General features: G+C 40.8%; 1 protein-coding gene across 1 annotated transcript in view; it reads left to right on the plus strand.

The window, feature by feature from the left end:
* Positions 1-14344, plus strand: part of emx3 (empty spiracles homeobox 3) — a 16743-nt gene extending 2399 nt beyond the window's left edge. The window contains exons 2-3 of the mRNA XM_005737746.1: positions 8106-8290; positions 13980-14344. Of these exons, the coding sequence (XP_005737803.1) occupies positions 8106-8290; positions 13980-14147 (353 nt within the window). The 3' untranslated portion in view covers positions 14148-14344. The remainder of the gene's footprint in view (positions 1-8105; positions 8291-13979) is intronic.
* The last annotated feature ends 205 nt before the right edge of the window (positions 14345-14549 follow it).

Consider the following 14549-nt stretch of genomic DNA (forward strand, 5'->3'; position numbering starts at 1 on the left):
GAAAAACAGTTCTTGAGAATCAGTTCAAACATGAAACAAAACAATTTTATTAAATAAAATAAATTAAAATAATAGGGTTTTTGGAAAATAACCAAAAACACACGTGCATGTGAGCTCACAAACTAACATAATCCTGACACTGAACAGGCGAGATTCACCTGACAGGCTGAACCTGAGCTGATCTGCAGCTCGGTCATGTTTGGTTCACAGGTTTCACTGAAGTTTCAATAACGTTTTCGTCTCTCGGTTTAACTCTTAAATCCAGTTTCTCCGTGACATCACGTCTCAACGTTTTTATGAATCACTGCTGTTAAAAAATATATATAATTTATGAGAAAAAATTGAAACCATAAAGTAAACTTAGATTGTGTCAAATAAAAACCTGAGTGTTGGCCCGCTTTGTGATATCTACACATTTATTTATACAGTTATCTATGTTAGGAATATTTGTAAGATTTCTGTAGCCTGTTTTTGTTTTTTCAGTCCCATTACAACAACTTTATTTACATTCACGACTGGATCCAGTCATGATTTTTAAAGAAGAGACTCAGAAATCTCTGTTTCAGCTTCAGTTTACAGCTGATTTATGAGAGGAAACATTTTATCCATACTATTTTTTTAAATTATACAATTAAATATCTACGTAATTGTGGGGACTTAAGGAAAAAATAAATTTTGCTTTAAACCCTTTTGTAAATTTTCAACCAAAGGTAAACAAAAATAAATCTTTTCAGAGTTCAGTGATTAAAACAAGATAATCTGCTGCTTTTCTTTTATGACTGTTATTTTTATTTTCAGTTGAATTAATATTTTTAGAGTTTTAAATATTCCAAGGAAGTTTTGGTAATTTGTTTAACCTTTTTTTGCCCAAGTTAATCAATTAATCACCAAAATGTAAATTCAATTTTTTCTCAGTTATAAATCAGCATTTTCAGAATTCACTGCCCAGAGAGAGAAAATATTTTTTCTGATCCAGATGTGTCCTTCAGCTTAGCACATCTTCGGATTTGAAACAAAAATAAACATCCCAAACACTTCAAGTTCAAAAGGACCGCAGCTTTGGGATTATTTTCAGCAGCGGATCGATATAATGAACATTTGTGGCAACACGTGTGTGTGTGAGAGAGAGAGAGTGTAAATAGAGTTAAACTGCAGAGTTACCTTTCCCTCAGGTGAACTGATTAACCTCCCCCCCGGCACACACACACACACACACACACACACACACACACACACACACACACACACGCTTCAGCTCAAACTTCCTTTTTTTCCGTCCAAACAGATTTTTGATTTCTGGCTCATCACATTTCTGCATTTCACCAAAATCGAGCAGAAACTCTTTCATAAATTTATTTTTGGTTGTAGTTCGAAGCGTTGTTGTCCCGCTCCTGCCCGCCGTTTATCTACTCTTTGGGAGTTTGGATCTTTTTGTTGTAATCTTTAGTCCTGTTGAGTTCTGCTCTGGTTCTTTGTGACTCCTTGTGGCAGTTTTTGTATTTTTGTGTAGTTTAGAGTTTTTGTGGTTGTTTCCTTTGTTGCAGATCTTAAGTTGTTTTGAGTTTTTCGTTTTGTGTCCCTCTGCGATCGTGTTTTCGACTCTTTGCCTGACGTAACTTTACAATAAGATGAAACTAAGTCGACGTGTTTGGAAAAACCCCAAAAATCAAACGAGTCAGGTTATTTATTTATTTATTTTTTACATTTCTTAATACTTCTGCTGATTTATTTATTTTATTTTATTTATTTTATTTAAGTATTTATTGTCATTGTCAGAGAACAATGAAATTGCCTTTGGGGCTTCCGTACAACCCGTAAATAAAATAATGAAGAAAATAATAAATACCCCTTAAAACCCAAGTGTAAATATTTAACCCAGTGTGACTCCAGTGCAATAAGACAATCCTTAGCAACAACATGAGAACATGACAAGTAAACATGAGAACATGACAAGTAATGTTCATAAGAAATTCAGACAAAGACCTGAGAAACAGGACAAAGTACAACAATGCAACCCGTTCAATATTATTGTACTGTGAAATGTGATGTCAGATATGATAGATATGATTGTCTGTGAGCGCCTGTGAACCATCAGTTTTTGGTTCTTCTATGATTCCTTTTGTTGTTTTTGCTCAGGCCTTCTGTTTGGTAACGGCAGCCAATCAGAAGAAGGTTGTATTAAAAGGGGGAGGAGCTAAAACTGCTTTTGTCAGACTGAGGATGAACTGAGAGGCCCAGGCTGAGATACTGGAGGATTATGGAAATGAGCAGTATGGGTCGCCGTACTGCTCATTTTTTATTTATTTATTCTCAGAAAAGTGAAATCTGCGTTTAAAAGACCGTTAACCTTCAAACATGGCGGCGTGTGCCATGACCCACTTCCTGTTTATTACAGACTAAAACCTGAACTCTGGTGATGTTCAGCATCTGTTTCAGTGCAGATGTGCAGATGTGACATACCCGTGACATGTTTCCTGCTTCCTGAAGCACTTTAATCATCATTAATCAGACATTTATATTCACACATCTAAAGGCTTAAAAAGACTTAACTGACAAAATAATCATCAGCCCACAAAAATACTTTGTTTTTTCAAGCTGAAATATGAAACTGCTGGAGATGGATGCTCTGATTTTTTAATGAACTGTAATTTAAGTTCAGCCAGAAAATTTATTTTTTTCAGAAACTTCAGCCGATAATTGATTGTAATGATTCACGATCAATGGAGCTCACCAAGGAACATTAAAATTGATCTTAAAAACAAAGAGAAGTTGTTTTACATTTCTTTGTCACTGTAAGCTAAGTTTTTAGCTCGAGGCTTCGTCTTGAGCTCCAGTTTGGATGTTTAGCTGCAGTCTCTTTAAGCTTTTCTACAAACCACGCAGGTGTCATTAAAGACGACCCTCACGGGCGTCTTTAGTTGTTCTTACTTCAGTTTGATGAGCGACAGTTCACCAGTTTCATCCTGTCTCTCAGCTCCAGAGAAACTTTTCATGTAAACCTGTTTGACTGAAATCATGAAAGTGAAAGTTTGAATAATCCTGCTGACAGACCGGACCGGTCACATGACCTGCTTCTCTCCCTCTCGGAGGTGAAAACCCCCCAGCGAGGCTGCAGGTGTTGGTTCTGCTGCGTGAAGCTGATGTTGATGGTGTTTTTGAGGGTGCGTTAGCTTCAGTCTCGCTGTGGGCGCGCTTCTTTATTTATGTGAAGCTATTCAGCCTCCTCCAGATGTGCCATTCAGTGTCGGAGTTCAGGTTTCTGGCTGATTTTGTGTCTTTTCTTTTTGGAAGTGACCTAATTAAATGTTCTTCTTCACATCTGACAGAAATTTTAAACAGAACATGAATGTGTGCACAGTGTTTTCTACATTTTAGAAGATTTTACAGTTTATTTGACGTCACAAACTCCTGGACTTCTCTAGTTCTCTATGAAATAATCGTGTTTAATATAATAATTTCACATTTCCTCGTTTATTTATCTGAACATTTATTGGAGCGTATCTTTTCCCAGTCAGGGTTAGTGCAATGAAAGTAAAACTACAACTAGGTGATAAAAATATTTCAGGTAACAGGTTAAAAAAATAAAAGCAACATAACTGCATTCTATGCTTAAATAAAAAGCTAATAAATAAATAATAAAGTGTAGGGTAATGTGCTCAGTTTTAGTCTTTGTGCGTAAACGGGTGAAGAGCTTTGCAACGCAAATCAAGGTAACACTGAAACTGATAAAAACTCAAACAAACAATTAAAAAAACAAAACAAACCGCAGTGAGTCTGCAGGCGCTGACTTTGTCGTATTTTTGTGTTTTGCTGGTGTTTCTGGGCTGTTTTCCAGCCTTCAGCTGCTTGTCTTTGTTCTACTCGCTCGCCTTCCCTCGGACTCTCACGCGTGACGGGGACAGCCCGACTGTAAATTGTGTGTGGTGTATGTGGTGGAGACGGCGGCGTTCGCCTTGATTCCACTGCAGAGTATGAAACTTCAGGTGGAGGCGGGAAACAAAAGAAACAAGCAGAAGCTTTTAGTCTGGAATCTGAAACCACGGTTTTCTGAAACCTGTGTTTTTACACGGGGACGTTACATTTGAGCTCGAGTCGGTCACGCTTTACCTCTGCTGGCTGTTCCAGATGTTTATGGAGCTTCATTGTGAAAAATGGACTAAACGATCTTTTCATGTGGCGCCTTTTCTGCTGGGTTTTTAACTTTTGATCTGGAGGTTATAAATTATTCTCAAAGCTTAACATGATCTACTTTTTCCTGAATTTCCCATTTTTATCAGCTTTTTGTGCAGTACATTAGGAGGTTGGTTGTTTAATGAAGGACTCACAGTTCATTTTTTCTCTTAATGGTCAACGTGTCGCTCGTGTGACGTAGATGCAGCTGAGAGACGTGAAACTGACCTGATGAAGGCCGCGCGCTGAAACGCGTTGGTCAAGTCTTTATACTGAAATGTCGCTGACGCCTAAACTTCTCCTTGTTCTCTCTGGACCTTTGAAGAGGATGAAGTTGTGTCATTTCTGTTTTCAGAAATGTTCGTGAAGTTCGGACGTTTCGATGTCACGTTTTTATTTTATTTTATTTTTGAGTAAAATTCATAAACTGACTTTTATTATTTGTTAAAAATTTAAATTTAAAAATTTAAATCCTGCCAACCGACTAACACGTTCTTCTTCTTGTGTTTCAACCTATCCAGTGCGCTCGCCGCTGATTTTTCCCGCCATGAAGCTGCCGCCTCGGAGCTTCGCGACCTTTGACCTCCCTGAAAATCTCACCGTTGTTACATTAAAACATCATTTGATACTCAACAGAACTATTTGCAAGGCGAGGCGGCCATGAGTCACGCCACCCGAGTCCGCGTTTGCATATGAATGTCGCTTTAGAGACGCTAAGGTGGGATAAAAGGCGTGAGAACGTGTCGGCAATTGTCCTCCTCGCCTCCACGAAGCCGCCACCGTTTTTGCGTAACGCGCATCGTCCTCGGGCAGAAGTCGGATTTGTTTTTATGTAAAATATTAAGAAAGATATTTCCGTGCGATTTTAATAAACGGTCAGAAAACGAGTAACACAAAGAGAAGCGGCGGCGACGCTCTCGCTCAGATTTCTTTCACCGCGCGCGTCTCATAAACAAATGAGCGTCTCGTTTTCAGCCTGTGATCGGTAAAACGATGATTCACCGCAGTAAAATCTGACCGCAGATCAGATTTAAGCGCGTGTTAGCTGGAAAATTAACTTCATCATCTTCGTTTCACGTAGCTAATTTACATTTCTGTGGCTGACGTCTGAAACTGAACTCGCTTCTGTTCGGCCAGTTTCTCAGATTTGCACAAAAGAAGATGTGACGCGGTCAAAAATGAGTCCCGGCCGTCGTCTTCAGACGTCCCGTTTTGTTCAGAGAAAGAAAAATATTCATTCAAAGCTTTAAACTGATGCTTTTTCTAAAACTCAACCGTTCGCCTCACGTTCCTCGTTGGTCAGCAGCACATTCGTCTCTTTGTTCAGGATTTGAACTGGCGAACGTCTCCTGACGGTGATTGGAAATATGGACGTTTCACCTCAAATCTATGCAATTCAGTTCAGTTTCCTTTATGCAGCGCCAAATCACAGCAACAGTCACCTCAAAGTCCAAAACAGACGGCGGAGAGTTTGTTTAAACTCAAGGTGGCATCGTCCTCTTTGACCCGCTGTTATCTGTCGTCACCTCTCCAGCGTTTGTTTGTAGACCTGAAGAAGCCTCTTGGATGTGAGCGGAAACGTCTTCAGACACTTAAAGAAGTCCAGTCGTTTTCTTTTCAGCCTCTCAAGTCTGCCATGACCTCTATAACTGAGAACTGACACGAGCGGCACATTTTCACATCCACGTTAGAGTCACACTGAAATTTTGATTTTTTACCTGTTTGCTGTTGCTAAGGATCTAAATCTGATAACGGGAACGAACGCCTTTTAGGAACGTGGGTAAAATCCACCCTGTCACTGGTGACCTGCTGGTGGTCTGACGGATGTTTGCAGGTTGAGTGAAGACAGGAAGTTTGCACTGAGTTTGCCTGACAGCTGGAAGGGTCTGATGTAAAGACAAAGGCGGACAGTTTCAGCTCCCTGCTGTCATTTTTAGATGATTTTCTAGCATCTCTAAAAAAAAATCTTAGGGACTGTTTTTAAATTGCATTATGTAGAAAACGTGCTGACCTCGGTCCTTCATGTGTTGTAAAGTAAATATCTGATCCTGTGGCTCTATGAATGTCAAACATGCGAGTAATTCACATCAGGAAGATGAAGGAGAACCGAAACCTGCTGTTTCTAAAACAGTTGATCTGGATTTGGTGCATGGTGTCATACCTGGGTTTAATCTGTGTGAAAGCCTTCAGCTGGTTTTAAAGAATAAGCTGTACGTTGTTTACGAGAAACTAGAAATTAAAGTCTACAGACCTCCAAATATTTCAGGGACTTGAAGCGTCTGTCGTTCTGTGCATCCCTGAGCTCCAGGCTCACAGCTGTGGCAGCAGACATTTACCCTCAAACATCCCGAAGACCGAGCTCTGGGAGTTTTTCGAAAATCCAATTTTAAAACATGAAAGATGTTTGAGGGTTTTTTTTTTTTTTTTATCTCTGACCAAAACCAACACCCAAAACATTTTTTATTTCATTTTTAAAGCTTTAATAGAAGAAGTAATCACATATGCTCCCGAAACTTGACTACTTGTTCTCACAACACCATCATTTAGGACCAAAGTAACCTGAAAGTTGGCAGTTCTGACCCAGATGTGGCCCACATCTGTAGTTTTCTTTAGGCCTCCGCTCGTCCACAGGTCCTACTTAAACGAGCACGGCAGGTGTGCTTGCTGATGCCCAGATGTGTCCGTCGCCTGTGTTTTAATGTTTGTTTCTCCTCATTTTCAAATTCCTGCCTTATTTTATCTAATCTCGCATTTTTTCTTTGGGCTCCAGATTTTGCTGCTTTGCATTTCCGTGAAGCACTTTGTGACGTTTGTCTATTAAAGCTGCTTCTGTTTTGGACTAAAGCAGTGAAATAATTTCCCAGTTTAAATCCTGCCACATGTTCACTTTTCATTTCCTGGTTTATAGATTTTAGTCCCACAAACTCCTGTATAAACTTATAAACGATATCCAGACCTCTGACATTTACCTGGGCGCAAATTAAAGAGAAAACGGAAGCGATATTCAGATTTCTGTTCTGGAAAATCATCCAAATGAGTGGCGATTTCAGCAGATAAAGCTTCATTTGTATATTTAAAATTAACATTTCAGAAAAAATGAAACACAAAACGTCATTCGCGGGATTCAACTGGGAAAGTTTGAAGGTGCAGGCTGTGGTCAAGCTGCACATCCAGATGCAAATGTCAAACAGACGAGGTGTTTGTTCAGATTAGCCAGAGCAAACACACACACACACACACACACACACACACACACACACACACACACACACACACACACACACACACACTATTTCAGGAGTAATTGATCACTTTGCCTGCTTACTGCTTGTAAAAAGTAATTCAAGCCACTTACTCCAAAATGTCACCAATGTAGTTGTCATCTATTAATGCAGCACTACACTTTTCATGTCATGAAATAAAATGAAGATCTGAGAGCAGAATTTGGTGAAAAAGTAGCCTGAAATGATTCCCACTGATCTCCAGATGAGTTAGTAATTTCACAGCCTGCAGTGCCCTGGATTTTGCCTTTAAGGCCACAAACAGTCCAGCTATGAGCCTGCAGGCTCTGCTTGGGGTATTTTAATCAGAAAATAAAACGTTTGTGAGTGTTTGTGTGTATTCAGACTTCCAGTCAAAGAGAGCAGCTTTGCATGATTCATGATCCAAAATAATCCTTCTTTATGTCACACTGAACCGTGACCAAGCTTCTCCCTTCATCCTGCCTGGAATGAGCTCCTCCTCCTTACACCAGCTTTCCTCTAATTGGCTCTCCTTCAGGGGGGATATGCCCCCCCCCCCCCCCAATGACATCACAAGTATCCAAGGTTAGAAAAAACTGACAAACTGAGTGGTCGGAGCAGCAGGGATCACTGAACATACACTAAACTTATTTTTACAAACTAACTCAGCTCTCTCTGTGTGTGTGTGTTCAGGTGAGGACAGCAGTCCGGAGAACCTGCTGCTTCACGGTCCATTCTCCAGGAAACCCAAACGGATCCGGACGGCGTTCTCGCCTTCGCAGCTGCTCCGCCTTGAGCGAGCCTTTGAGAAAAATCACTATGTGGTCGGAGCGGAGAGGAAGCAGCTGGCCAGCGGGCTGTGCCTGACCGAGACGCAGGTAGGCATCATGGGAAACTGAGCAGGAGGAGCAAGGCATGATGGGAGGAGAAGGCAGATTTAGCAGAGAAAATGATGATTTCACAGTTTAGCGGAGAATAAAAAAAACTTCTCAAAAACCGCAGGGTGAATTTAAACGAGATGAATGGATGAAAATGTAAAAAAGCGTCAAAACATGAAAACGCGAGTGAATACATGAATCAAAAGCAAATTATTTAAAAAAAAAAGAATCTATTGGACTCTAATTTGAATGAAAAGTGATCAATGAATGGATGAATAAACAATGAAACACTTACATGAGTCATAAGTTTCTTCAAAATTAAAACATTTTTGGAAAATATGAATGAATGAAAGTTAAGACTAAATCTTCCACCTAAAATAATAGTGAATGGATGATTAATAGAGGCATGAACAAGTGAATAATAACAGTCTACAGTGAAACAACCCCCCCCTGAGTGAATGAATGAATGCATCATTTATAAAAAATTAATGAACTCAATAAAATAAAAACATAGTGAAAATTCTGAAAACACATGAATGAATGAATAATAATAATAATATAAACTTTATTTATAAAGCACACTAAAAACCAAGGGTATACCAAGGTGTTTGAAAAAAAAAAAAAAAATAGGAAAAAGGAGATGGGCGGGAAGAGAGAAAGGACCTGGCACGTATCAATTATAAAACCTTGACAATCATAATACATAAAAGTAGTTAACAAAGCGTAAAGGATAAAAATGTATCAACGCACACCAAATATTAGCTTGGTGGAAAAGCAAGATTAAATAAATAAGTCTTCAACCGTGATTTAAACAATGGCATAGAGTCAGACGCCCGGATAGCAACAGGAAGATTGTTCCATAAGACTGGGGCAGCTACAGCAAACGCACGGTCGCCGCGAGACTTCAGCCGAGAACGAGGTTGCTCCAGAAGAAGTTGGGTAGCAGATCTAAGTGCTCTGACAGGAGTGTGTAACCTAAGAAGCTCATTGAGGTAGCTCGGTGACAAATTATTGATAATTTTGTATGTGAAAAGTAGTATTTTAAATTGAATACGGTATTTAACTGGCAGCCAGTGCAAGCCAGCAAGAACAGGAGTGATGGAAGAAAATTTCCTGCTACCTGTCAAAAGGCGTGCTGGACAGTTCTGGACAGTCTGCAATCTAAGGAGAAGGGAGGAGGAAAGGCCAATGTAAAGAGAGTTGCAGTAGTCCAACCTGGAAGTCACGAATACGTGAATACGTTTTTCCAGGTCATTATGCGGAATATAGCACTTAGCCTTAGAAATGAGGCGCAGCTGATTAAAACTAGACCTCACAACAGCAGACACTTGCTTGTCAAATGTAAACGAGCTATCCAGTAAGATGCCCAAATTACTGTCATAATCAGAAGGGGAGCTAGCAAAAGGCATCAGAGCAGCACACAACTGGTCACGGGGGATTTTACTATCGAACACCACGATCTCCGTTTTCTTTTCGTTCAGGACAACAGAATTACTCTTGAACCAATCTTTAACTTCACGCATGCATTCACGAAAATAGTGAAAAGACATAGCAAGATCGTCAGTAATCTCAAACTAAATCTGTATATCATCAGCATAGCAATGTAAGGCAATATTATACTTCTCAAAAATTGCTCCAAGAGGGAGCAGATATAGTGAGAAGAGAATAGAGCCTAATACAGATCCTTGAGGCACACCACAGGGTACAGGTACCAAGCAAGATGAGAAGTTCCCCAAATTAACCAAGAATGACCTGTCAGCGAGATAAGATTTAAACCAGTTGAGGGCAGTGACTCTTATACCCACAGTATGCTCAAGTCTTAGTAGAAGAATGTTATGATCCACCATATCAAACGCAGAGGAAAGGTCCAATAAAACCAGGACCACAGAGCATCCAGAATCAGTGCTTTTTACTACTCTGTCTATGAACGGATGACCTAAAACAGAGAAATGTCTTTTAGATGAAAGCACGAATGCATCAATTAAATAAAGTACTCAAATGGTACCAAAAAAATCATCTTTGGATAAAAAAAATGAAGAAAAACTTAAAAAAAAGAGTTTTTTGAATGCTAAATGGAGAACAAAGATTTCATTCAGAATGGATGGATGGATGAGTGGAAGGATGAATAGATGAGGGGGTGGATGAATGGATGAGTGGAAGGATGAATGGATGAGTGGGAGGATGAATGGATGGATCGGTGGATGGATGAGGATAAACTGCCCATAAAGAACAATATTTTAGGCAAAAACCAAAGACTGAATAAAAAAATACAAAATACAGCGTGAGAATAAGAAGAGGTGAATGAGTGAATCTCTTAAATAAAAACACTCACAGTGTGTGTTTGGGATTTGAACCTGTAACCCTACCTGTGTTGGTGCCTTGCTCGCCGGGCTCCTTGCCATCCGTCGGGATGATGCTCTGTCTGGCGTCAGGCTGCTGGCTGGGATCCAGCCTGGAGGAATGGCGGGGGGAGGAGTGAGTCGACGGTTAGTCAGCTCCCGCTGCCTTTTCTCAGGGCTGATCAACAGTGTTTGTCATCGGGTCGGTGCGGTGATATGCGCCCTGACGCCAGTGATTCACACACCTTTTTTTATGAGCTAATTTCACAGCAGAGGACAGGAAGACAGGCAGTGAGTGATCCATCAATCAGCTGGGAATCAGCCAGCAGCGGTTATTAATCGCACATAAATCACAGCTCTTTTCAGTAATGATCGAGTCGCTCCTGCAGGACGTCTCAGGGCTTTCCCAAAACATCAGCTTCAATCAATAAACAGCCATCACTGGAAGGCCAGTGGGGGGGGGGCCCGATGAGGGGCCGCAGTAGGAGTATCGCTTACAGTGACAGCACCTCGAGGGCATGTTGGTCTAACACAGCGGTTTCAAACATCCGGCCCGTGGGCCACATCAGGCCCGCGGTGTAATTGTATTCGGCCTGTCAGTATGCGGGAGACAAATCTTCAGCCCTGCAGAGAATCCATGCAGGCAGGGGCGGGACTTTATTTTGAAACGGAAAACCATGCAGCCAATCACATGCAGACAATAGTGGTACAGGCCAAGTACACAGAGAGGCGGGGAGTCTGATTTAAAAAAAAAAATCAGGAAAAAGTGAAGAGATGGGTGAAAACGTAAAATGAGCAGCATCTGGCTGCATTTCAGTGGTTTTGGAAAGCTGAGTGTAGAATTTATAAAATTAGGATCTGGATGAAGTCATACGCGTTTTTAGTTTCAGTTATTTCCCATCACAGAGGACAAAAGGTTTCAAACCTCATGTGTGTTCTCACTGCTAGTAGTGAATCCATATAAGCTTTTATGAAAACACTGGATAAAAAATGGCTTCCTTGAAAAAGATTAAATTTACAGTCCAGTGTTCAATATTACATAAAATAAAGTGTGTTTGAATGGCAGAGATGCAGAGATGTGTGCATGTGGCCTGAATGTGCGCCTGAAGCCATTTATTATTATAATTTATAATTCTTGTCTTGTTTGTTCTGCTGCTCATTGCAAACAAGCACAAGCAGACATTAAACTTTTAATTGTATTTTTACAGCTTTTCCTACTGATAAAAACCTCCCTCATGGCCATTCATACTACACAAAGTAATTAAGCAACAAACAATTAAATTACAGAGAAGTTTGCTTTTCACTTTCTATGGTAGAAATTTCTGAAAACAAAAAATTGGACCGTGGACGATGAGCTACCACAACTTTTTCTGTAATTTTGCTGACAAATTTCTTTCTTTGTCTTTATCGTGTCGAAACAGTTAAATAAAGGGGAGTTTCACTGGTCCACTGATCAAAGTGGGCTGTATGTTGCCCTCCATGTAAAACGAGTTTGACAGCCCTGCTCTAACATTTGCAGGATCCAGCCTCGGAGCAGTTTATTGGTCGATCTATGTGAGAGTGAGGACATCCTCCGTCTAGAGTTTAAAAAATGAGCAATGTTTTATTCACTGAGGCTCCAAACCAACGACTGAGGTCATTAACTCATCAGGAAGGTGCTCACTGAGGTCACAGGTCATGGCAGACTTCTATATAACCTGAACATTTGTCTAACAAGTGGCCATGGTGGCCATCACAAAGAAAGCAGGGTTAAGGCACCTCTGCACCGGCTTCACTTTTCAGACCTGGACGGTGCTGTCTCTGGATCTAGATGTTCCAGTGGCATTTTCCAGTTCCTGCTGGTGAAGCTCGAGATATTCCCGGACTAGGTGGGATATATAATCTAGCCCAGCACCTCCAAAGACCTCCGAAAACATGATCTGAACAACAGGAAGAGCTTGGTTATCCTGTTGTTCAGATCATGGAAGTGATATCGGACAGAGCTGGAAAAAGCTGACGTGCTGCTGGAGAAGCTGATTTGGGTAGTTAGTATCCAACACCTCATTCTTAGGAATGGAAGACAGATAGAGTGACTGGTTAAATAACAGCTTTGGTTAAAGTCCAGCCCCTCACTCTGGGGCTACAACTCTCTCCCACACAGGTTAGTCATGTTTAACTGAGGCAGATTTGTTGTTTTCAGTCCTGAGGCTCTGAGAGGAGCCTGATAATCACTTTCCTTTGCTTCATCTGGAGACTAATGAGCTCCTGACTCTTCATTTAGTTTGAGAGTGACGAGTGTGACCTGTGGTGCAAGAACCCAGCAGGAAAATCCTATCTTTAACTGCCTTCTCATTGAGAGCTCGAAGATCTGATATTATTAAAGTGTCACCCGAGGCCTTGGGGAACGATGTGTTTCTATCATGTCTATCTGTATCCTGCCATCCAGATTTACTGTCGATTCAGTCGGCAGATTGTGCAACGTGAGCTTGCTGCAAGCTCGACGAGTTTTAACAGTTCTGCGTGTCACAGCCGTGTTTTACCAGCGTAGAGGCTCGCACACGTGTATCATCAGCACTGACGGCAGCACAGGATTCCAAAGAGTAGCTCTCAGAGTTCTCGGGTGTTTATTTAAGTAATACTTGTGTACTCGTCACATGTGCAGAATAAACACACCTTCACTTTGTTGTGCAGTACCTCAACGGCTTCAAGTCTTCTTGGGAATATGATCTTCCATCTTTAAATACTCTGCTGTTCTCTGTGCCACTTATGGACTTCCATCGTCATTTCAGCTCTGTCGGGTCTGACGAGCAACCCCACAGCATGATCATAACTCCACTGTGGAAGATAAAAACTAAAAACTAAAGCTAGATGTGAGAAAAGAAAACCATTAAAAAATGGACATTTGTGTGTTTGTAAAACATCTAGAAAATCAGTTTTGTGAAGATTTTTCTGTGTGAAAAGAATCCAGTTCACAAACAGTTTCTAAAGGTTTAAGATGGTTGGACTGTTCAGTCTGATTCTTGCATAAGCCTCGAGGGAATAATAAACGGTACATATTTATTTCACTTTATACTGACAACTGAGGTCAGTTTAATTCAAACTAAATGTGACGGAGAGAAGAGCTCTTTAAATTCAGAAATCTAAAAGATCTTCTTCACACCAGCTGTAGGGTTTGTTCTGGTTGTTCATACATTTATGGACAAGAAATAAAATATGAATAATTTTAATTAAATCTAAAACAATAAAAGAGACTCTTAAACGAGTCTAAGAGAGGGAAATTAGTTTTAGTTGAAATCTTTTCTCCCTGCACCACAGATTGAATAATGTCTTTATTCAGGTGTGCTCAGCCCTACGTGTGTCTCTGTGTGCAGGTGAAGGTGTGGTTTCAGAACCGCAGGACGAAGCACAAGCGTCAGAAGTTGGAGGAAGAGTCTCCTGAAGCTCAGCAGAAGAGGAAGGGCAGCCAGCACGTGAGCCGCTGGAGAGCTGCGACGCAGCAGGCCAGCGGCGAGGACGTGGACGTCATTAGCGAGGACTAGAGCGCAGCGATCGCACCGTCACGAAGCTGTTGATACACAGAAACACACACATACACACACAAACACAGAAACTGCCCCTGGGTCAGGATAGCTTGAAGACACCTGCAGGACTTTAAGGTGTGTTCAGGCACCTCATAAGGCACACAGCTTTTATTTTGAAAGGCACTCCAGTTCAGTTCTTTACATGAGGTGAAATATCAGCATCAGAACAATCAAATCTGCTTTTCAGATTGTTTACCAGGATGTAAATAAGTTCACTTTTAATGTGATTTAAAGTCACATGAGATTTTTCATCCAGGTAAAATAAACTGGCCGGAAGCGCCAAAGCTTTCAGTCGGATGTTAAAACCAAACTGAAGCAGCTTCAGTTCACATGGAGCACAGTGCATCCTTATGTCCGAGA

Source organism: Pundamilia nyererei, unplaced genomic scaffold (assembly GCF_000239375.1).
Source record: "Pundamilia nyererei isolate P.nyererei 1_Seehausen unplaced genomic scaffold, PunNye1.0 scaffold00079, whole genome shotgun sequence".
NCBI classification, from domain to species: Eukaryota; Metazoa; Chordata; class Actinopteri; order Cichliformes; family Cichlidae; genus Pundamilia; species Pundamilia nyererei.